The sequence below is a fragment of the Bos grunniens genome, chromosome 7, assembly GCF_055505025.1.
Source record: "Bos grunniens cultivar Pamir isolate PY7600 chromosome 7, Bosgru_T2T1.0, whole genome shotgun sequence".
NCBI classification, from domain to species: Eukaryota; Metazoa; Chordata; class Mammalia; order Artiodactyla; family Bovidae; genus Bos; species Bos grunniens.
The window spans coordinates 41,780,197-41,804,848 of record NC_141171.1 but is presented as its reverse complement, the minus strand read 5'-3'; the positions used below and the strand labels follow the sequence as shown (position 1 = coordinate 41,804,848).

The following is a 24,652-nucleotide window of genomic DNA, read 5'->3' as shown; positions in this document are numbered from 1 at the left end:
AGTTGTGGTACATGGGCTTAGTTGCTTTGCAGCATGTGGTAACATCCTAGACTAAGGATTGAACCAGTGTTCCCAGCATTGCAAATCAGATTCTTAAACATTGGACCAGCAGGGAAGCCTTCAGATTTTTATTTATTTATGTATTTATTTTTGAAAAATTTTATTTTATTTTTAAACTTTACAATATTGTATTAGTTTTGTCAAATATCGAAATGAATCCGCCACAGGCATACATGTGTTCCCCATCCTGAACCCTCCTCCCTCCTCCCTCCCCATACCATCCCTCTGGGTCGTCCCAGTGCACCAGCCCCATGCATCCAGTATTGTGCATCGAACCTGGACTGGCAACTCGTTTCATACATGATATTATACATGTTTCAATGCCATTCTCCCAAATCTTCCCACCCTCTCCCTCTCCCAAAGAGTCCATAAGCCTGTTCTATACATCAGTGTCTCTTTTGCTGTCTCGTGTACAGGGTTATTGTTACCATCTTTCTAAATTCCATATATATGCGTTAGTATACTGTATTGGTGTTTTTCTTTCTGGCTTACTTCACTCTGTATAATAGGCTCCAGTTGCATCCACCTCATTAGAACTGATTCAAATGTATTCTTTTTAATGGCTGAGTAATACTCCATTGTGTATATGTACCATAGCTTTCTTATCCATTCATCTGCTGGTGGACATCTAGGTTGCTTCCATGTCCTGGCTATTATAAACAGTGCTGCAATGAACATTGGGGTACAGATTTTTTTTTGAGACTGCCAATGTGAGTTACACTTTTATTTATATATAACACAACATTTTCTTCTCATCATCTTATTCAGTTAATATCTTCCTCTCCCACACCTGCGCTCCTATAGTGCTATGGAAGTACTTGTCAGTAGTGACTCTGTTTTGTATATCAGGACTCTGTCTGGTAAAATATGGAACTGTACTAACCCTGATAACTGGCAAATTAACATGTTACTTGCTGAGGAAGAGCCTTCTAAGAACTACTGTTGAGAAAGGTATTTCTGAGAACTGTACAAAAATGTGGTGTTCTTAATAATGAGGGAAATGTCTTCGCAAGGGAATAAGTTGTAAAAGAAAAAATAATAGCCTCCAGTTGTAGCTCTTGGCAAACAACTTGTGAAACCTATTGTACTCTATTTTTCCTTTAAAAAAAAAGAAAAAAAAAATCTTTGACTCCAAAACTGGACCCTGTTTTGTTTACTGCTGAAATCTGTGTTCCCCAAATTGCTTTTCTAAGACCCCAAATAAGTGCATTTGTTTTAGAGACTGTCTTTTTTTTCTGATGGCAGTGCTTATGATAACATATTTTACTGAATCTTATTCTTGTCTGTGTCCATACTTGTGTCCTTTTAGATTTAAGCTCATTGAATATAGTAATATTTAAGAAAATAATGCCAGTTAATATTTAGCAATTACGACCCCTTCTGCAATACTATGATTCTGTTATTTTCTCCACTTTGAGTGAGCACAGGGAGGTTTGGGACAGCAATAAACTCTCCATCAGGTCATAGAGCTAGGAAGAGTAAGTCTCAATTTGGAAAATAGTTTTCTTTGAATCAGAGCTTTAAATTCGTTGCCTCTTCATTACCCTGCATGAATAAGAGTCTTGCCATTTTGATATGGGTTTTGGTAATTTTTTTATTTACAAAAAGATACATATATTTGATATTCATTTCCTCCATTCCTGGCACAGAGCCCGTAAAACACTTAGAGTTTCTTAAGGGACTAAAAATACAGTAGTCTTCTTTTGTGTAAATAAAGTTATGCAAAATAAAGCTATGTAAATAATGTTCTTGTTAAATAAAGTTTGTTATGTAAATGAGGCAACTTTGAAAAAGGCTCTAAGTATCTGGTTGCAAGGGGAATAAAACTTGTAATTAAAGGGTTGAAACATTCAGTCTTACTCCCTAGAGGCCCAGAATGAGGAGGTGAACGAGAGTTGATTCACCAATGACCAATGATTTCATTAACCATGCTGATGAAATGATGAGCTTACCTGATGGCTCAGATGGTAAAGAATCTGCTTGCAATGCAGGAGACCTGAGTTTGATCCCTGGGTCTAGAATATCCCCTAGAGAAGAAAATGGCAACCTACTCCAATATTCTTGTCTGAAGAATTCCATGGACAGAGGAGCCTGGTGGGCTACAGTCCATGGGGTTGTAAAGAGTTATACATGACTGAGCAATTAATACACACACTGATGAAATAAATATTCACATTTTCAGGCAAGACAAGAGAAGTTTAAACGTAGAATTTTTTTTCTTCACTTTGTCATTCTCTTGTACCCATCTCACATGCTAACAAAGTAATGCTCAAAATCCTCCAAGCCAGGCTTCAACGGTACGTGAACCATGAGCTTCCAGATATTCAAGCTGGATTTAGAAAAGGCAAAGGAACCAGAGATCAAATTGCCAACATCTGTTGGATCATAGAAAAAGCAAGAGAATTCCAGAAAAAAAAAATCTACTTCTGCTTTATTGACTATGCCAAAGCCTTTGTGTGGATCACAACAAACAGTGGAAAATTCTTAAAAAGATGGGTATACCAGACCACCTGACCTGCCTCCCGAGAAATCTGTATGCAGGTCAAGAAGCAACAGTTAACAACTGCACAAGGAACAGCAGACTGGTTCCAAGTCAGGAAAGGCGTACATCAAGGCTGTATATTGTCACCCTGTTTATTTAACTTACATTCAGAGTACATCATGAGACATGCCAGGCTGGATGAAGCACAAGCTGGAATCAAGATTGCCGGGGGGAGAAATATCAATAAACTCAGATATGCAGATGATACCACCCTTATGGCAGAAAGCAAAGAAGATCTAAAGAACCTCTTGATGAAAATGAAAGAGGAGAGTGAAAAAGTTAGCTTTTTAAAACTCAACATTCAGAAAACTAAGATCATGGCATTCAGTCCCATCACTTTTGGCCAATAGATGGGGAAACAATGGAAACAGTGAGAAGTTTTGTTTTGGGAGGCTCCAAAATCACTGCAGATGGTGACTGCAGACATGAAATTAAAAGACACTTACTCCTTGGAAGAAAAGTTATGACCAACCTAGACAGCATATTGAAAAGCAGAGATATTGTTTTGCCAACAAAGGTCCATCTAGTCAAAGCTACGGTTTTTCCAGTAGTCATGTATGGATGTGAGAGTTCGACTATAAAGAAAGTTGAGCACTGAAGAATTGGTGCTTTTGAACTGTGGTGTTGGAGAAGACTCTTGAGAGTCCCTTGGACTGCAAGGCGATCCAACCAGTCTATCCTCAAGGAAATCAGTCCTGAATATTCATTGGAAGGACTGATGCTGAAGCTAAAGCTCCAATATTTTGGCCATCTGATGTGAAAAACTAACTCATTTGAAAAGACCCTGATGCTGGGAAGGATTGAAAGCGGGAGGAGAAGGAGACAACTGAGGATGAGATAGTTGGATGGCATCACTGACTTGATGCACATAAGTTTGAGTAAGCCCCAGGAGTTGATGATGGACAGGGAAGCCTGGTGTGCTGCAGTCCACTGGGGTCAAAAGGAGTTGCACACGACAGAGTGACTGAACTTAACTGAATTTCCTATACTGTGCCTTGTGCATCTGCATCATGAGTTAACCAGACCTCTCTAATGGCAGAAAAACCTGCTCAACCATAAAGATAAAATTTTCTCATTCTGGTGCCAGTCATGAAATTTCTTAAATAATAACATTCCTTTCTATATCCTGTAAGGGGTCTTGATCATCTTCACTCACCTTGTGCATGCAGGCATCTTTGTTGAACATGTATGTATAATGCCAATATAGAATTTCCCTTAAAGACAGTGATTGGTGCAGAACAGACTGGTCAGACAACCTGAGGAGAGACTGAGTCACACTCAACAAGTTTCTTAGCTCAAATATTTACTTATTGACCATATTAATGTTACAATCTATATTATTTGCATTTATACCTATTGGACAAAAATATTGTTTCCTGCATTGGCAATAAGTCACTGAGCCTCAGAGAGAATTAATGATTAAGCAAGTTGAAACAATTGATCAAATATATAGTTATATAATGGGCTTTCCCCTGTGGCTCAGCTGTAAAGAATCCAACTGTAATGCAGGAGACATAGGAAATGTGAATTCAAACCCTGGATTGGGAAGATCCCATGGAAGAGGGCATGGCAACATACTATTCTTGTGAGAAAAATCCCATGGACAGAGGAGCCTGGTGAGTTATAGTCATGATAGACTATAGACTATAGAATTGGACATGACAGAGTGACTGAGCTTAGTTATATAATATCAGTGACAGTAACTGTGTAACTCTAGGTCTGGGAAGAAACAACAAGAGGGAACCATTTCCTAGATCATAACAGATATTAAGTAAGTTCCAGGCAGTTTGAAGGCTTTTGGTTACAGTTAACTGCAAGGAGATCCAACCAGTCCATTCTGAAGGAGATCAGCCCTGGGATTTCTTTGGAAGGAATGATGCTAAAGCTGAAACTCCAGTACTTTGGCCACCTCATGCAAAGAGTTGACTCATTGGAAAATACTGTAATGCTGGGAGGGATTGGGGGCAGGAGGAGAAGGGGACGACAGAGGATGAGATGGCTGGATGGCATCACTGACTCAGTGGATGTGAGTCTGAGTGAACTCTGGGATTTGGTGATGGACAGGGAGGCCTGGCGTGCTGTGATTCATGGGGTCACAAAGAGTCAGACATGATTGAGCAACTGAACTGAACTGAACAGGGTCTGGTCCAGTAATAGCACTTTGAGTGGCCTATCTGTGAAATCCTCCCCTCACCTGAGAATGAGCATTCCTAGTGCCATGGAATATATTTAGCACAAAATTCCTCCAAAACTTTGGTCAAAATGAGACTGAAAGGGAAGGGAATTGTTTAAAAAAATAAAAGGAAAAAGATGTTGTTCACCATTCAGATCTATAAGAATCATGACATCAGCCATTGCAGTTGCTGATCTACAGCATACCCTGGAAAGAATTTAGAGTGAAAATCAGGATGAAGCATTCAGTTCTCCCAGAAAATTGGCAGAACAGATCTTTGCATAGGTATTTTCAAGACTTTTTTTTTTTTTTTAATGAACCTGAATCCTTGGATCTTCCCATACTTAGGAAAGCACTAATACCATTAACTAAGCTGTCTGTTCCTCATGACTAGTAGTAACCTTCTATCCAAATGTGTGTTTCACTTTTTTTTTTTTTCTCTTAAATTGTAGTGACTTAGAAGGATGGGATTGGAGGAGGGGGTGGGAGGGGGGCTCAAGAGGGAGATGATGTATACATGTGACTGACACACTTTGTCCTATGTCAGAAAGTAACATAGTATTGTAAAGCAGTTATACCCCAATTCTTAACAAACAAACAAACAAAAAAACACATTTTGATAGAAGCTTGCTTCTCCAAGGGATCTTCCTGACCCAGGGATCAAACTGGGGCCTCTTGAACTGCAGGCACATTCTTTACCAGCTGAGCTACCAGGGAAGCCAGACACAGTCCATAGGGTCACACAGAGTCAGACATGACTGAAGCGACTTAGCAGGCACCTGCACACCTTAGAGATGCAAGAGTTCTATCTGGTGTACTCTGTGAGCTCTAACCAAAACCTTCTCCAATTTATAAGAAAAAAACAAAACAGAAAACAAGCAAACAAAGAGGACAGAGGACTTTTAGAACACAAACTGGTAAGAGGACTCTCTTGCCTAAACTCTAATTAAAGATAGCCTCCTTGGGAATTCCCTGGTGGTTCAGTGCTTAGGACACAGCACTTTCACTGGCCTGGTTTCAATCCCTGGTTTGGGAACTGAGATCCCTCAAGCCACACAGAATTGGGGTGGGGTGGGGGAGCAGGTGGGAGGGGAAGCAACTTACTTAAAATTGTTTACCAAAGGCAAGTACAGATTTTAAAGTCCTCTCCAAAAATAATAAAAGAATCTGGCCATCTGCAAGTAGACTTAATTGGTTTCAGGTGTTATTTGTAACCTAGTGAGTGGTGTGTTGTACTTGATTCATGAATTAAAGTATGTGTGTGTGTCAGTCTTTCTGTATGTACCTATGTCTATATATGTACATTATAGATATGACATTTATATACCTCTAAAGACATTGCCAAAGTTAATTTCTGAAAGAATTGTATCTAATTGACTTAAAGAAAATTAAGCACTTGTACAAATTCCCAAAAATTTAGTAAGAACAGACTCAAATGTTAAGTCCATATGATCTTTACTAAATAAAACCTAGTTTAAGTCTATTGGCTTAATCAACATGAACATGTCTTAGGAGTTATCAACATTAAATTCAGTTTGGTCGCTCAGTCATGTCCGACTCTTTGCAACCCCATGGACTGCAGAATGCCAGGCTTCCCTGTCCCTCACCAACTCACAGAGTTTACTCAAACTCATGTCCATTGAGTCGGTGATGCCATCCAGTCATCTAATTCTCTGTTGTCCCCTTCTCCTCCCACCTTCAATCTTTCCCAGCATCAGGGTCTTTTCAAATGAGTCAGCTCTTTGCATCAGGTGCCAAAGATTTGGAGTTTCAACATCAGTCCTTCCAATGAACATTCAGGACTGACTTCCTTTAGGATGGACTGGTTGGATCTCTGTGCAGTCCAAGGGACTCTCAAGAGTCTTCTCTAACACCACAGTTCAAAAACATCAGTTCTTCAGCACTCAGCCTTCTTTATAGTCCAACTCTCACATCCATACATGACTACTGGAAAAACCATAGCCTTGACTAGACGGACCACACTGTTGGCAAAGTACTGTCCTGCTTTTGAATATGCTGTCTAGGTTGGTCATAACTTTCCTTCCAAGGAGTAGGCGTCTTTTAATTTCATGGCTGCAGTCACCATCTGCAGTGATTTTGGAGCCCCCCACATAAAGTCAGCCACTGTTTCCACTGTTTCTCCATCTATTTGTATTGAAGTGATGGAACCAGAAGCCATGATCTTTGTTTTCTGAATGTTGAGCTTTAAGCCAATTTTATCATTCTCCAATTTCAATTTCATCAAGAGGCGCTTTAGTTCTTCTTCACTTTCTGCCATAAGGGTATGTCATCTGCATATCTGAGGTTATTGATATTTTTCCCAGCCATCTTGATTCCAGCTTGTGCTTCATCCAGCCCAGTGCTTCTCATGATGTACTCTGCATATAAGTTAAATATGCAGTGTGAGAATATACAGATTTGATGTCTCATTTTACTATTTGTTACCAGTCTACTGTTCCATGTCCAGCTCTAACCGTTGCTTCCTGACCTGTATACAGATTTCTCAAGAGGAAGGTCAGGGGATCTGGTATTTCCATCTCTTGAAGAATTTTCCACAGTTTATTGTGATTCACACAGTCAAAAGCTTTGGCGTAGTCAATAAAGCAGAAAAAGATGTTTTTCTGGAACTCTTGTTTTTTCAATGATACGGCAGATGTTGGAAATTTGATCTCTGGTTCCTGTGCCTATTCTAAAACCAGCTTGAACATCAGGAAGTTCATGGTTCACGTATTGCTGAAGCCTGGCTTGGAGAATTTTGAGCATTACTTTACTAGTGTGTGAAATGAGTGTAAATGTGTGGTAGTCTGAGCATTCTTTGGCATTGCCTTTCTTTGGGATTGGAATGAAAACTGACCTTTTCCAGTCCTGTGGCCCCTGCTGAGGTTTCCAGATTTGCTGGCATATTGAGTGTAGCACTTTCACAGCATCATCTTTTAGTATTTGAAATAGCTCAACTGGAATTCCATCACCTCAAATAGCTTTGTTCGTAGTGATGCTTCCTAAGGCCCACTTGACTTCATACTCCAGGATGTCTGGCTCTAAGTGAGTGATCACACCATCATGATTATCTGGGTCCTGAATATCTTTTTTGTACAGTTCTTCTGTGTATTCTTGCCACCTCTTCTTAATATCTTCTACTTCTGTTAGGTCCATACCATCTCTGTCCTTTATCGAGCCCATCTTTGCATGAAATGTTCCCTTGGTATCTCTAATTTTCTTGAAGAGATCTCTAATCTTTCCCATTGTATTGTTTTCCTCTATTTCTTTGCACTGACCACTGAGGAAGGCTTTATTATCTCTCCCTGCTATTCTTTGGAACTCTGCACTAGGATGCTTATATCTTTCCTTTTCTCCTTTGCTTTTTGCTTCTCTTCTTTTCACAGCTATTTGTACGGCCTCCTCAGATGCCATTTGGCATATTTGTATTTATTTTTCTTGGGGACGGTGTTGCTCTCTGTACAATGTCACGAACCTCAGTCCGTAGTTCATCAGGCACTCTATCTATCGTATCTAGTCCTTTTAATCTATTTCTCACTTCCATAGTATAGTCATTAGGACTTTGCCCTGCTTCATTCTGTACTCCAAGACCAAATTTGCCTGTTACTCCAGGTGTTTCTTGACTTCCTTCTTTTGTATTTCAGTCCCCTATAATGAAAAGGACATATTTTTGGGGGTGTTAATTCTAGAAGATCTTGTAGATTTTCATAGAATCGTTCAACTTCAGCTTCTTCAGCATTATTGGTTGGGGCATAGACTTAGATTACTCTGATATTGAATGGTTTGCCTTGGAAAAGAACAGAGATCATTCTGTCATCATTGAGACTGCATCCAAGTACTGCATTTCAGACTCTTTTTTTGACTATGATGGCTACTCTACTTCTTCTAAGTGATTCTTGCCCACAGTAGTAGACATAATGGTCATCTGAGTTAAATTCATCCATTCCAGTCCATTTAGTTCATTGATTCCTTAAATTTCAACCTTCACTCTTGCCATCTCCTGTTTGGTCACTTCTAATTTGTCTTGATTCATGGACCTAACATTCCAGGTTCCTATGAAATATTGCTCTTTACAGCATCGGACCTTTCTTCTATCACCAGTCACATCCACAACTGGGTGTCTTTTTAGCTTTGACTCCTTCTATTCATTCTTTCTGGAGTTATTTCTTCACTGATCTCCAGTAGCATATTGTGCACCTACAGACCTGGGGAGTTCATCTTTCAATGTCCTATCTTTTTGCCTTTTTATACTGTTCATGGGGTTCTCAAGGCAGGAATACTGAAGTGGTTTGCTATTCCCTTTTCCAGTGGGCCACATTTTGTCAGAACTCTCCACCATGACCCATTCATCTTCAGTGGCCCTACACGGCACAGCTCATAGTTTCATTGAGTTAGACAAGGCTGTGGTCCATGTGATTAGATTGGTTAACTTTCTGTAGTTGTGGTTTTCATTCTGTCCATCCACTGGAAGAAGCACAAGCTGGAATCAAGATTGCCGGGAGGAGAAATATCAATAACCTCAGATATGCTGATGACACCACCCTTATGGCAGAAAGTGAAGAAGAACTTAAAGCCTCTTGATGAAAGTGAAAGAGGAGAGTGAAAAAGTTGGCTTAAAGCTCAACATTCAGAAAATTAAGATAATGGCATCTGGTCACATCACTTCATGGGAAATAGATGGGGAAACAGTGTCAGACTTTATTTTTGAGGGCTCCAAAATCACTGCAGATGGTGATCGCAGCCATGACATTAAAAGATGCTTACTCCTTAGAAGGAAAGTTATGACCAACCTAGATAGCATATTCAAAAGCAGAGATATTATTTTGCCAACAAAGGTCCGTCTAGTCAAGGCTATGGTTTTTTCAGTGGTCATGTATGGATGTGAGAGTTGGACTGTGAAGAAAGCTGAGCACTGAAGAATTGATGCTTTTGAACTGTGGTGTTGGAGAAGACTCTTGAGAGTCCCTTGGACTGCAAGGAGATCCAACCAGTCCACTCTAAAGGAGATCAGTTCTGGGTGTTCATTGGAAGGACTGATGCTGAAGCTGAAACTCCAATACTTTGGCCACCTCATGCAGAGTTGACTCATTGGAAAAGACCCTGATGCTGGGAGGTATTGGGGACAGGAGGAGAAGGGGACGACAGGGGATGAGATGGCTGGATGGCATCACCTACTTGATGGACATGAGTTTGAGTGAACTCTGGGAGTTGGTGATGGTCAGGGAGGCCTGGTGTGCTGCAATTCATTGGGTCATAGAGTGAGGCAGGACTGAGCAACTGAACTGAACTGAACTGATGCTATGCTGGAGAAGGATAAGAGACTTATGAAACCTTCCTGATGGAATAGACTGACTGAGGGGGAAACTGAGTCTTGTTCTTATCCGTGGGGCCATTCTCAGTAAATCTTTAATCCAATTTTCTCAGTCCTGAATGTTCATTGGAAGGACTGACATTGAAGCTGAAACTCTAATACTTTGGCCACCTGATAGGAAGAGCTGACTCATTTGAAAAGACCTGATGCTGGGAAAGATTGAAGGTGGGAGGAGAAGGGGACAACAGAGGATGAGATGGTTGGATGGCATCACTGACTCAATGGACATGAGTTTGAGTAAACCCCGGGAGTTGCTGATGGACAGTGAGGCCTGGCATACTGCAGTCCATGGGGTGACAAAGAGTCTGACATGACTGAGTGACTGAACTGAACTGAATTGAAATTATGGTTGAGGTAATGAAGATAATGGTGACCTCCCTCAAAAGATATTAAATATAGTACTTAAATGAAGGTTGAAAGTGAAGTGAAGTTGCTCAGTCGTGTCTGACTCTTTGCGACCCACCCCATGGACTGCAGCCTGCCAGGCTCCTCTGTACATGGGATTTTCCTGGCAGCAATACTGGAGTGGCTTCCATGTCCTTCTCCAGGGGATCTTCCCAACCCAGGGATCAAACCCAGGTGTCCCACATTGTAGGCAGATGCTTTTACCATCTGAGCCACCAGGGAAGTCCCTTAAATGAAGGGACTTCCTTAAATGAAGGTTGAAAAGAAAGTGAAGTCGCTCAGTCGCGTCCGACTCTTTGTGACCCCATGAACACCAGGCTCCTCCGTCCATGGGATTTTCTAGGCAAGAGTACTGGAGTGGGTTGCCTTTTCCTTATCTAGGGAACTTCTCGACCCAGGGATCAAACCCAGGTCTCCTGCATTGTAGACAGACGCTTTACTCTCTGAGCTCAAATAACCTTGTACTCTCTCTTAAAAATTTTGGCAACCAGAAAAATCACTTAGGATAATGGTTGAGGTTTTCTAATGTCCAGTGAAGAGTTATTGACTTCTGGGGGGAAAAGATAATCTAAACATGGTTTTTAAGAAAAAAATTACTAAAACATAAATAACGTTTTAGTGTAATTTTTAGCAGTAATAGTTTTATAGTACATCTAGTGTACTTATTTTCCCAATTATCTCTGGTTAACTTAAACTCTTAGATTTTAGTAAGTTAAGTTAAATATCAGTTAAGTTCCTTTAATATCTAGATTATTTCCTTAAAAGATAAAATAATGAAACATATATTACTGAACATGGGCTTCCTTTTACAGAGAAACTTAAGATATTTAGGACTATTAATAGATACTTTTGGTACCACAATGAGAAATTTTCTATGAGAAATCACATTCCAGAAATTATAAAAAGTGCAAGTTTGCCAATCTATAGAATGCTAATGTAAAGAAAGAGAAAGTAAAAACAGTTTATATTTCATACATTTTGGTTTTCTCCAGAAAGTAAAGTTTTCTTGAGGTTAAAAAAGTCCTAATATATGTGATTAAAGTTACTAGATAGATAAGAGAAGCATCTTCATATGCAAGGAAAGTAGGATGTATGTTTTCGGGAAGAGATTTATGGAAAAAGATTCTGGAAAGAAATGTTATGTGTGTCCAGAAATAGATATGATTGAAATGAATTTAATTAAGTTGATGACTTTTAATGTAAAAAGTAAACTGGTATAAAACTGGAGATTTTTTCTCTCTGTTAAAAGACAAAAAAAATTTATTTTCCTATTCACTTGGTCTTAATAATAAGAGATTATTGGAAGGAATGATGCTGAAGCTGAAAATCCAGTATTTTGGCCACCTCACGTGAAGAGTTGAATCACTGGAAAAGACTCTGATGCTGGGAGGGATTGGGGGCAGGAGGAGAAGGGGATGACAGAGGATCAGATGGCTGGATGGCATCACCAACTCGATGAACATGAGTTTGAGTAAACTCCAGGAGTTGGTGATGGGCAGGGAGGCCTGGAGTGCTATGATTCATGGGCTCGCAAAGAGTCAGTCGCGACTGAGTAACTGTACTGAACTGAACTGAACTGATGAAAGGTTTTCCTTAAGCCAATCTGCCTAGTAATTAAGCTACCTAGAAAATAAACAAAACAAATGAAGATCTTCAGTATAGGAACCCAAGGGACTGGTTATTTGAAACAGGGGTCAAGGAAGGTGGTGATGACAACAGCTACTGTAGGTTCAACAACAATGGTGAATGGGTTACTGCCTAGGAGACACTAGGGACTTTGTCTGTTAGAAACAATTTTTTGTCAGTAAATTATTGCAAACTAAGAGTGCACAAATTATCATTCCAATAAAGCATATCAGGGAATTATCAGCATTCATCAAAGAGTAGAGAATATATGGCCTTAAAAACTACCGAAACTTCAAAAAGCAAATATCCATAAGCTTAAAAGTAGAAATGGTATTTAAAAATTATTTAAAGATATAAAATTAGTTATAGTGAAAAATTACTGATGGAAAATAACACTTTTTTCCTGTAAAGTTTCAGAAAACAATTATTAACAAAAAAATTTAATATCAACTTAATTTGTAAATAAAGCTATAGTGATAAAATGTGTGAATTGGCATTTGAAACACAAAGCCACTTCTAGTTTCTTATACTAAGTTCACAAATTACCAAAAATTTGACAGAAATCAATAAAGAACCATTGATTAATTTATATTTAAAATTAAACTTAGATTTACATTAAATTGACTCAGAATTGATGGGTTGAAAATGCTTCTTGAGATTAATCTTTTTATAAAAAAATTCTTCTTGAGAGTCATCAAATCTTTCTGTCTAAAAATATACATTTTGATTTAATTTATTAATTTTAGCTCAGTGTTTTCACAAACTATTAACATTCCTAATAGCTCCGATAACATAGGCAGAATGATTTTTTTAAAACAAAACAAAACAAAAAAAGAAAATAATAAAAATGTAATCACAAGTGGCTGGAATCACTTTCAGTTATGTAGATAGATAATAAAGTTTCTAAATTATAAATTCAGATGAAAATTCAGGAAAAAGTGGACCCCCCAAACCTTACAATCAATAAATATATCACATAAATAAATATCTATGTCATTAGATAAAAAATTCTGACACAAATGTGTTGTTTATAATTTTTATTGCATTTTATAATGCAACATGCATCCGCCACGGGTGTACACATGTTCCCCATCCTGAACCCCCCTTCCACCTCCCTCCCCACACCATCCCTCTGGGTCATCCCCAGTGCACCAGCCCCAGGCTTCCTGTAGAGCTGATGGATTTTTATTTAATATAGTGGGAAACCTGTTTAGGAAATTAACCTAATCGTAATATGAATGGCTAAATTTGATTTGAAAGTTAACTTTCTCCAACCTGGTTTGATAGAATTATGTGACAAAGTGAGTGGATAATAAAATCTCATTTGAGAAACATTATCTAATATAAGAATAGTAGGAGCAACTTAGGAGGTAAAATATTCCAAGTGTGGGGATGCTTGCAAGAAGGACCTTGCTATTTTTAAGTTTCACTAATTAGACTAAATCATTGAAACCATTAATTCTATAATTAACTTCCGTTTTCTCAGTCTCTTTGGCATATCCTCATCCTTATTTTTGATCCCAGATATGCTGGATATTAAACCCACCACCCTAAAAGAAATATAAACTTGCCATTTTCCACTTACAGCAGTACAAAGACTTGAGAATGTCTGTTTAAATCTCAGAGACAAAGTTTCCTCATATTGAAGGAAAAAAATAACTGTTACTGGTAATTACAGAAATACTATGAGAAGAACAAAAAGTCTTTTAATTTGATCAATACATTCAGAAAACATGTTTTAAAAATTTAGTAAAATAAATGGTAAACATAACTAATGCTGTTAAATAATAAGTTCAGTTAATTAAAATCATTTCCATTTTTATTAATTAATGACAAAGAAAAATTTTAATTGAAAACATAGGGAGGAAAAATATTAGAAACTGATGGGAAACAACACCATGGAGAATATAAAGATTAAGGCTTGATATATATGCAAGATAATTTTGTTGAAACATGATTGACTTTCTTCACCTCTGTATTAATTTTATACTTGGCATTTAATTGAAAAATACTCTTTTAAATTATTGAATGCTGATGATAAATGGATTTATATGCAAGTACTAACATTCACACCAAAACTTTGTCTACATTTTTACAGAGCAGATTCTCTGAATTGCTCTTCTCAGGGCTTCCATCATCTCCTTGTTTTTCAGGCTATAGATAACAGGATTGAGCACTGGGGTCAGGATGGTGTATAAGACAGCCAGAACCTTGTCTTCTGTTGGAGATCTGAGATATCTTGGGTGTAGATAAGTGTAAACAAAGGGAGCATAGTAGAAAGTCACCACTGGGAGGAGGGTGCTGCAAGCTGAATAGGCCTTCTTCTTCCCTTCTGCTGAGTTCATGTGATGGACCACACGGAGAACACGGCCATAGGAACATACAATACCAATGAAAGGGCACAAAAGGAAGAGGGTGGTACTCACAAACACTGTGTACTCATAGACCCAGGTGTCAATGCAGGCCAGAGTCAACATGGCTGGGACATCACAGAAGAAATGATTGATGGCCCTGGATCTGCAATAAGGGATATGGAGGGCATATGTGGTGTGGGCACAGGAATTGATAGAGCCCATTATCCAAGATCCTATTATCATCAACACACACACTCGTCTAGTGATTTTGATGGAATAGTGAAGAGGAAAGCAAATGGCCACATACCGATCATAAGCCATAGAGGCCAAGAGCAATGCTTCTGCACCTGCTAATGTCAAGAAAAAGAAGCTCTGTACCCCACATCCAATGAATGAGATTGATTTATTTCCAAACAGATAATTGTAAGCCATTTTGGGGGCAATGGTTGAGATGTAATTTAGGTCAATTAGGGATAGTTGACTAAGTAAAAAATACATGGGTTTGTGAAGATGGATGTTCAGAAAGATAAGAAGGATCATGGAAAGGTTGCCAAATAAAGCCAATAAGAAAATGAGAACAATGAGAATAAAAAGAAACAGGCCAAATCTTGATGAGGGAAACAATCCCAATAAGATGAAATCAGTTGATGTTTGATTACAGTTTTCCATGAGGCATTCATATAATTTTTCCTAAGGGCAGACAGAAGAGTAAGCTAGGCTTAAAACAAAAAGGTATTTTTAATTTATTATTTTAACCAAAATATATTATTTAACATTTTTCACCTCTTAAATTAAGAACTGAACTCATCAATTTTATAAAAAAGTCTTATTTTAGAGCCAAAGATCAAAATATAAAGATACAAACATTTTGAACAAAATGTTTTCCATAAATTTTTAATGTTATAAAGCCATTTAATTATGAGATCATTAGAATACAAATGTTGTAGTGCCCTATCCAATCTCAAGTAATACCAATCTCAGATACCATATTCAAAATATATTCATAGGAAATCAATGTAAATTCAAGCACTGTATAATATTATTAGGGATAAGTATTTACTACTGTCAAGATATGATTTCTCTTTCATAGTTCATCTCTAAGTCTTACCTCTAAAACCAGCAACCTATCAAATATGCTGAGGAGCTATTTTTTTTTTTTTAGTTTTGTTCACTTAGAAGTGTCAAACCAAGGTTCTTTGAAGTCAAATATTATTTTGATCTATCTTTTGTGAAATCTAAAATGAAACTTATTGTCAGGTATAATTTAAAGGAGTCACTCTTTTCTGTCTCTTCAGTGAGTTTCTCAGTGCTGTAATTAAAGCAAGCCTTTGCCTGAATACCTACACATTGCACTCCTTGTATATTGTTGAATCTGTGCAAGCACTTTTAAAAAGTATGTGTAATATCTCTCTGCTTCCCTGATATTTATATGATAAGTATTTTATAATATCTGTCATAGTCTGAATGAGGTTTTTTTTTATAGAAATATAAAAACACATCCTAAAATTCTTTTGAAATCCTAGGGTATTTAATATAACAAAAAGCATCTTATAAAATAATTGGATAACTGCTGCTGCTGATGCTAAGTTGCTTCAGTTGTGTCCAACTCTGTGAGACCCCATAGACAGCAGCCCACCAGGCTCCTCTGTCCACAGATTCTCCAGGCAAGAATATTGGAATGGGTTCCCATTTCCCTCTCCAATGCATGCATGTATGCTAAGTCACTTCAGTCATGTCCAACTCTGTGCAACCCCATAGACGGCAGCCCACCAGGCTCCTCTGTCCACAGGATTCTCTAGGCAAGAATACTGGAGTGGGTTGCCATTTCCTTCTCTGAATTGGATAACTAGCTGTTTCTTATTTAAAATTTGCCATAGAACTATGATGATTTTAAGATTGTAGTACTGGCATGAAGATAGACATAAACCAACAAAATAAAATAGAGAACCACAAAAAATGCATAAATTTGAGAGAAGATTTTTCATAAGTGTCTCAAAGCCATTCATTAGAGATCTTTTCACCAAAAGTTGCTTGGAAAACTGGATTTACTGGTCCAATTAATAAAACTTGGGTGATTGCCTTAAATCATATATGAAAATTAACTAAAATAGATGAAAGTACTAAAGAGTCCCTTGGACTGAAAGGAGATCCAACCAGTCTATTCTAAAGGAAATCAGTCCTGAATATTCATTGGAAGGACTGATGATGAAGCTGAAACTCCAATACTTTGGCCATCTGATGCAAAGAACTGACTCCTTAGAAAAGACCCTGATGCTGGGAAAGACTGAGGGCTGGAGAAGAAGAGGACGACAGAGGATAAGATGGTTGGATGGCATCACCAACTCAATGGACATGGGTTTGGGTGGACTCCAGGAGTTGGTGATGGACAGGGAGGCCTGGCATGCTGCAGTTCATGGGGTCACAAAGAGTTGCCACGACTGAGAGACTGAACTGAATACTGAATAGAACTAATGACAGGGAGAAAGTTAATGACATAAAATTTAACTGTGCTTTCTTGGATATGAAAAGCGTATGTGACCAAAAGCATATATATATTGATATATTGAACTTTATTAAAATTAAAAACTACTGTGCATGGAAGAAATTTATCTGGAGAGTGAATAGCAAGTCATAAAATGGAAAGGTATTTGCAAAATATATATCAGATGATGGACTTATATAGGGAATAGATAAAGAACTACACAACTCAGTAACAACAGATAAACTAATTTAAAATAGGGAAAATTCTTGAATAAACATTTCTCCAAATAAGATATTCAAATGGCCGATAAACACAAGAAAAGATGTTCCACATCACTAATTATTAGGAAAATTCAAATCAATACTATTATGATATAGCACATCTCACTTTTATGAGATGTGCTATCATCTTTTTATTTTTAAAAGATTATTTTTTAAGAATCTTCTATTTTTTAAAAAGCAAAGTGTTGACAAACGTGAAAAGAACTAGAACATGTGCAAATGTAATGCTGGTGGGAGTGCAAAATGATGTAACCACTTAGGAAAATGTTATGGCAATATCTATAAAAGTAACAGAATCACCATATGATTCAACAGCTGCCCTTCTGAATGTATGTCCAAAATAGCTGAAAGCAGAGTCTCTAAGAGATATGTTTATACCTATATTCCTAGAAGCTTCTTCACCATTACTGAAAAGTTGTAGCAATACCAAAAAATTCATTGATGAGTTAATGGATGATCAGAACATATATAATTTAATCTTAAAAAAGAAGAAACTTCTACTACATGCTACAACATGGAAGAAGATTAGAGATACTATGCTAAATAAAATAAGTCAGGCATGAAAAAACAGATTCATGATTTGACATATATTAGTTATCCAGGGTAGTCAAATTCATAGAGATGAAAATGGAATGGTGGTTGTTAAGGACTGTGATGTGTGAGAAATGGAGAGTTAGAGTTTGATGAATATACAGTCTCATTTGAACAATATAACAATATTCTGGGGTGATGTTGGTAATGTCTGTACAGTACTGTCGATATACTTAATGTCAACAATAATTACACTTAAAAATGGGTAAAATGGTAACTTTTATAGCATATAAATTTGCCCCAACAAAGAAGCAAAAAATACTACATAAATGTAACTGCAATTATTTCATATTTCTATTCCAAATATATTGTGCAAACCTATGGCAGGGTCTTGAACGTTTATGGAGGAATTGATCTCCAATATATGTGGTCTATTAAAACTTTCTATGGAAAATTTCAGATTTCTTTTTATACATAATATTTGGATCCAAAAGTAAATAGGATATTAGACTATACCATAGTATGCAATTTATATTGGTCATTTAATTATTGATAGATTAAAAACAGTATTTGAAACTATAAAAGAAATTATTGTGATTATTATCATGCATATTTTATATAGGGATGTCTATTAAAAAAGTGTCCTTTGGGTAATTTTATCACACTCTCAACATGAAAAAATGATCAATGAATGGAAATAATTAATGGTACACCATATCCTGAGATTTGAATCCATGTATTATAACTGACAATGGAGCATTTTCCTTTGGTTATTCATGTTGCACTGTTCTATATTATAATATTTTCACATGATATTATATAAAAGCCCTCTGTGTCTTAGAGGTAAGCAAAATCAATTGTTGAATATATCAGCCTTGAATACGACAAAGTCTAATGTAAGGAGGATATTTTTTTTCTAGAGGTAAAGATAAAACCAAATAACTTATTTTTTTATTTGGTTTTCTTTTATCTACTGGAAGAACAATAATCTATTTCAATTTATAAAACATTTCAATCTCTTTATATTCTAAACTTCTTGAAAAGATTCTAATCTGTGCATTAGCATTGATGATATCAACATAAGATGAAAGAGCTAGCAGGAAAAAAAAAAGTCTTATGATGTTTTTTTGCTGGGGAGAAAAAGCAAGCCTTTATCTGGAAGAGAAATGGAGAGACAAACTTTTTTGACTGTCTCCATAGGTTGTCATGTAAAGTGTGTCAGGATGTTTTAGAATTAAATTATATTTAATCTTTACCACTCTCTATTGAGTTTGAAATCACAACTGATGTTTTTTAAATAATAAAATTGTGATTCAGAGATTTAAAGTGACTTTATCTTAAAATACATAATAGTTGGATAGCTGGATTCCAGATTGTTCTACCATATATTTATCTCCATCTATCTCAAAAATACACCCTTTATCTATTCTATCTTATCTTATAATATTAAATATTTTAAAGTAATGCATCTGAAACAAGGGTGTGTCATTTTTTACTATTCAACACAAAAAATAAATAAAAGGTGAGAAAGAAAAAAACAGAAATTAAATCATTAAAATAAAAGATCTATACAGTTGGTAGAAGGACAAGAATGTATGTGAAAAGTTCTTTAAAACATAAATAATTATTTCAATGTTTACTCATTTTAATGTGTTCTTCTATATTCTCATATATACCGACTTTAATGCATTTTCACTTTGCCCAGCACTACAGATATTATCTTCCAAAAATGATATCCCAAAATCTCTAAATAGAATCCAATTCCTGTCTAGCCCTCATTACAAAATTGTCCCTACTTAGGAGACACGTAAAAAGAATATATTAAAGAATCACTAAAATGAGGTGTTTTTCAGTATTTTATATTTAACTATAAACATAGGAATAATATCTGCAATTAAACTGATGCATATTGACTCCAAGAGATGGCCTTACATAATTCATTTTGACATGTGGGCAGCATTTGAATGGTTTTATTCATCATACAGAATACAGAAATCTGAAATCTGAATAGACAGCAGTTAATATGGATGATCCTTTGCAAGTGAATTCTCCTAAGGATGGGGAATACGTGTATACCTGTGGCGGATTCATGTTGATGTATGGCAAAACCAATACAATATTGTAAAGTAATTAGCCTCCAATTAAAATAAATAAATTTATTAAAAATATATATTGTATATATATTCTAGAACAAATAGTTTTTAGATCTATAGTTCAACTATTAAAAAAAAGTTTTAAAAACCTGAATTATAGATATGAAGTGAGTCATTCAAGGCTGTATAGTATAGTGACTTAGTGATCAACTTAGAAAACATGGAAGAGTATTCTCTAAATTCTGATAATGCAGAATTTTCCACTGATGCACACTTTTTATATTCTACACTTTCCTCAGTATTCATCAAAGTCAATCTCAGAAATCATTCTTTACAAAATAAAGCTGGTATGAGAATTCACAGAGGAATAGCAAGACTGTAGATTCACCAAAGAAGTCTACTTGGATTGGCTTTGCTGTGAGTGTTATAGGAAATCTCAGATTAGATTTGTTAAAATTTGTAAAGCATAAAATTCTTTCCAACAAGTTTTCAGAAAATTTGATCACTTTCTGTCTTCCTGCTGCTACTGCTGCTAAGTCGCTTCAGTCGTGTCCAACTCTGTGCGACCCCAGAGAGGGCAGCCGGCCAGGCTCCCCCATCCCTGGGATTCTCCAGGCAAGAACACTGGAGTGGGTTGCCATTTCCTTCTTCAAAGTGTGAAAGTGAAGTTGCTCAGTTGTGTCCAACTCCTAGCGACCCCATGGACTGCAGCCTACCAGGCTTCTCCGTTCATTGGATTTGCCAGGCAAGAGTACTGGAGTGGGGTGCCATTGCCTATCTTCCTAGATCCCTAAAATCTCCTGATATGTTGGACCTCTCCAAACTGATTTTCCTTACTCATATGTAGGGTTGAGAAAACAGTAAACCAGGTTAGCAGTTCAATTATAATGAGAGTCTTCTAAAACATTAGTTTCATGAAATCAATTCTAGTTCTTAAAAACTCACTAGGTTTGCCTGGTAGGCCAGCTGGTAAAGAATCTGCCTGCAATGCAGGAGACCCCAGTTCGATTCCTGGGTTGAGAAGATCCCCTGGAGAAGGGATAGGCTACCCACTCTAGTATTCTTGGGCTTCCCTGGTGGCTCTGACTGTAAAGAATCCACCTGCAATGTGGAGACCTGGGTTAGATACCTGGGTTGGGAAGATCCCTGGAGAAGGGAACCGCTGTCCACTCCAGTATTCTTGCCTGGAGAATTCCATGGACAGAGGAGCCTGGCAGGCTACCCCTGGTAGGGGTTGCAAAGGTCTACGTCAATCTAAATGTCTACAAGATTATTTTGCATTGCCATCAGTCATTTTCATCAGTGTTGTAAAATGACTTACACAGAATCAGAATCACATTATCCAGAAATGTGTCTTCTAGTATCTAGACAAACATACTAGTCTACAGTATCCATACATGGAAGCCTACATAGCATTCTACATTCCTTAAAGTGTTTCTATAAATTCTACTTGTAGGGAAGTAGTATTATAATTCTAATATGATAAGCTTTAATTCTAGTATAATTAGTTCAACATCTAATATAAATAGTTGTAAAGCTAAACTCTTTCTGGTCTACTTGTGTAATGAAGGAGAATAAATATATTCTTATTGCAAAACAAAACATGAAGGACATATACTTATTATAAGTTTCATCTTTCAGAATATCTGTATACTTAATTATTTGTTTAGTAATACTGATTCATTATTGCAAAACTTTATTGAACTATATTCATTAGAAACACACACATATATACACATAGAAATAATCACTATATGCTTCATATCTCTTATGCTATTAAAATTATGGTTCCCAAACTGTATAACTTCAAAAATTGAAAGCACATTACTTATTACATACTATCAGTAAAATTCCTAAGTCAGTAAATGTATATCAGCCATTATGAAATCTTTGTCTCTTCTTTAGTAGAACATGTAGAAACACTTAAAGGAATGTGGAATGTTATGTAGGCTTCCATGTAAGGATACTGTAGACTAGTGTTTGTCTACACACTAGAGGACACATTTCTAAGGTAATGGGATTCTGATTCTATGAAAGTCATTTTACATCACTATTTAGATGACTGATGGCAATGCAAAATGATCTTCGTGTAGACATTTAGATTTACATAGATAATTCTAATAGGTAATGTAAGGTTAGAACAAGGAATTTATCTGAACATGCATCTTTTCTGTAGAACAGATTTAAAGAAACATGAGATATTAAAAACGATCCATTAGATAAAATATGAAAATAGTACATACCTGGGGTTAAATATAATTGGAAAGTAGTTACAAATTTTAGCACCTTTATCAGTCACTGTTGTCACCATCATGTACACTCACTTTTACATTGTTGTCATCCATCACAATTGCATGATGATACAGTTTCCAATTGTCTCTTCATGCTATGCCCATTTGATTCAAAAAACCTCTGCAGAGTGTTTTTTTTTTTTTTTTTTAGATATTATTTTCCTTCACTGGAAAGTTATTGATGTATACAGGAAGTAAAAAACAAAATGCAAATATTGACAGCATAACATACTTCAATTCACAATATTTCTGTTTTAAAATAAAAATGGTTAGGTATACTTAAACATAGAGACTTCCCTGGTGGCTCAGACGGTAAAGCATCTGCCTACAAAGTGGGAGACCCAGGTTCAATCCCTGAGTAGGGAAGATCTCCTGGAGAAGGAAATGGCAACCCCTCCAGTGTTCTTGCTTGGAAAATCCCACGGATGAAGGAACCTGGTAGGTTACAGTCCATGGGGTCGCAGAGTCGGACACCACTGAGCAACTTCACTAGAACTGGAACTATACCTAAACATATGGTTTGTTACCTGAAATATTTCTAGAAGTTATCCCTCAAATTATATGTGTATAATTATAAACACTTATATGTATATACATACAAAGTAATATTAGCCATTATAAACTTTACAATATACTCCATTTAATATTTTCATATAAAATCCATATAAATAATTTCTAGATATTAGAAAAAGTGGATTCATGGAGGAAAAAAGAACAAGGTAGGAACCAACATTAAGATTACCATGAAGATTTGATGCTTTTGAACTGTGGTGTTGGAGAGGGTCCCTTGGACACTAAGGAGATAAAACTAGTCAATCCTAAAGGAAATCAGTCCTACATATTCATTGGAAGGACTGGTACTGAAGCCGAAACTCCAGTACTTTGGCCACCTGATGCAAAGAACTGACTCACTGGAAAAGACCCTAATGCTGGGAATGATTGAAGGCGGGAGGAGAAGGGGATGACAGAGGGTAAGATTGTTGGATGGCATCACCAACTCAATGGACATGAAATGAGCAAGCTCTGGCAGTTAGTAATGGACAGGGAAGCCTTGAGCGCTGCAGTCCATGGGGTCGCAAGGAGTCGGACACGACTGAGAGACTGAACTGAACTGAACTGATTATTTAACCACTCTTAATTCATTAAAAAAATTATAATAAATTGGAAATAAGAAAGTCTTCCATATTTCTTAGCACTGATATCCTTGTGTTAAATTTATTCTTTGTCACTTGAACACATCCAAAGTATCTTCCAAGACCTTCATCTCATTTCCCATCAAGAAAATCACATTTATGAATCAACTCCAAAACCACTTTCTTTTGTCCATTTCATATGCCACAGTTACTACTAAACTATATAGTAAGAAGTGCAGCTGCTCCTGGACCTCAAACTTCTTTTAAAATTCTTTGCTTCCTATGTCTTACATAGAACACATTAAACATTTCCTAAACTGACTATCTTAAATCCTGAATAATTTCAATATGTATAATAGCCAAACTTCCAAAAGGGTTAATACAATATTAACAGAATCAGTACCTGTGCCATTACACAGTGTACTTTCATGAACATTTCTCTGCCCCTAAAGACTGGATAAATATATTGCTTACAAACTTTCTCTACTTTGCTGCAGTCTTTCCCTTCTCTAGAGGACATACAACAGGCTATAGTATACACACAATAATGAATCCTCCCATCTTTAATAAATATTATTTATCCTTCAACTTCCTTTCTCCTATACAGATCTTTTTCTGATTAAGGTCAAATAAATTCTTCTAATAGTTGAAGTGCAATTTTAAAGAATGTAAAATCTTATTACATACTGCATAATAGAATATCATAATTATATTCAGTAATCTTTCAAGAATTGGTGTAGTTAAGAGTAAGGCCATTCAGCATAAGTCCAGAACAGTAGTTCAGACAATAGCAACAATTGCCTTTATTACTGATTTTGCTAGGTTTTACTATCATTTCACAATCATTCTCAATCAGATCATTTATTGGAATTGTATGACAGGTTTCAGGTTTAAAAGAGCTTTACATCTTAAAACACATGACTATGTGTTCGAGCAGTTCATTTTTTTTTTTTTTAATATTTTTAAGGATATATATTCTAGTATATGTATTATTTTAAACAGTTTCAGTCAAATACAGCTTTCTTTTTGGAGTTCTCTGGCTAATGAGATACCTGAATGGATTTATATCTTATTATAAATGTTAATTGGAGAAAGGAATGGCATCCCACTCCAGTATTCTTGCCTGGAAAATCCTATGGACAGAGGATCATGACAGGCTACAGTCCATGGGGTAGCAAAGAGTCGGACATGACTAAGAGACTAACACACATAAACATAAGCATTTAATTCTGAATAAATCTCTGAGTACTTGCTGAAAAGCCCATCTTACTGTGGAGTGAATAAAAATAAAAATAAAAATACAAAGAGTATTA

The 24,652-nt window shown here is 36.5% G+C and overlaps 1 protein-coding gene across 1 annotated transcript; it reads right to left on the bottom strand.

Annotated features, from left to right (window-relative positions):
* Positions 1-14,258: 14,258 nt before the first annotated feature.
* LOC147369220 (olfactory receptor 2L8-like) lies at positions 14,259-15,197 on the bottom strand. Its single transcript, XM_086411146.1, has one exon. It carries the CDS (start codon positions 15,195-15,197, stop codon positions 14,259-14,261), a length of 939 nt encoding a protein of 312 aa, XP_086267272.1.
* Positions 15,198-24,652: the final 9,455 nt, after the last annotated feature.

Coding starts and splice junctions, on each gene's coding strand:
- LOC147369220 (XM_086411146.1), bottom strand. CDS start 15,197: ATGGAAAACTGTAATCAAACATCAACTGATTTCATCTTATTGGGATTG.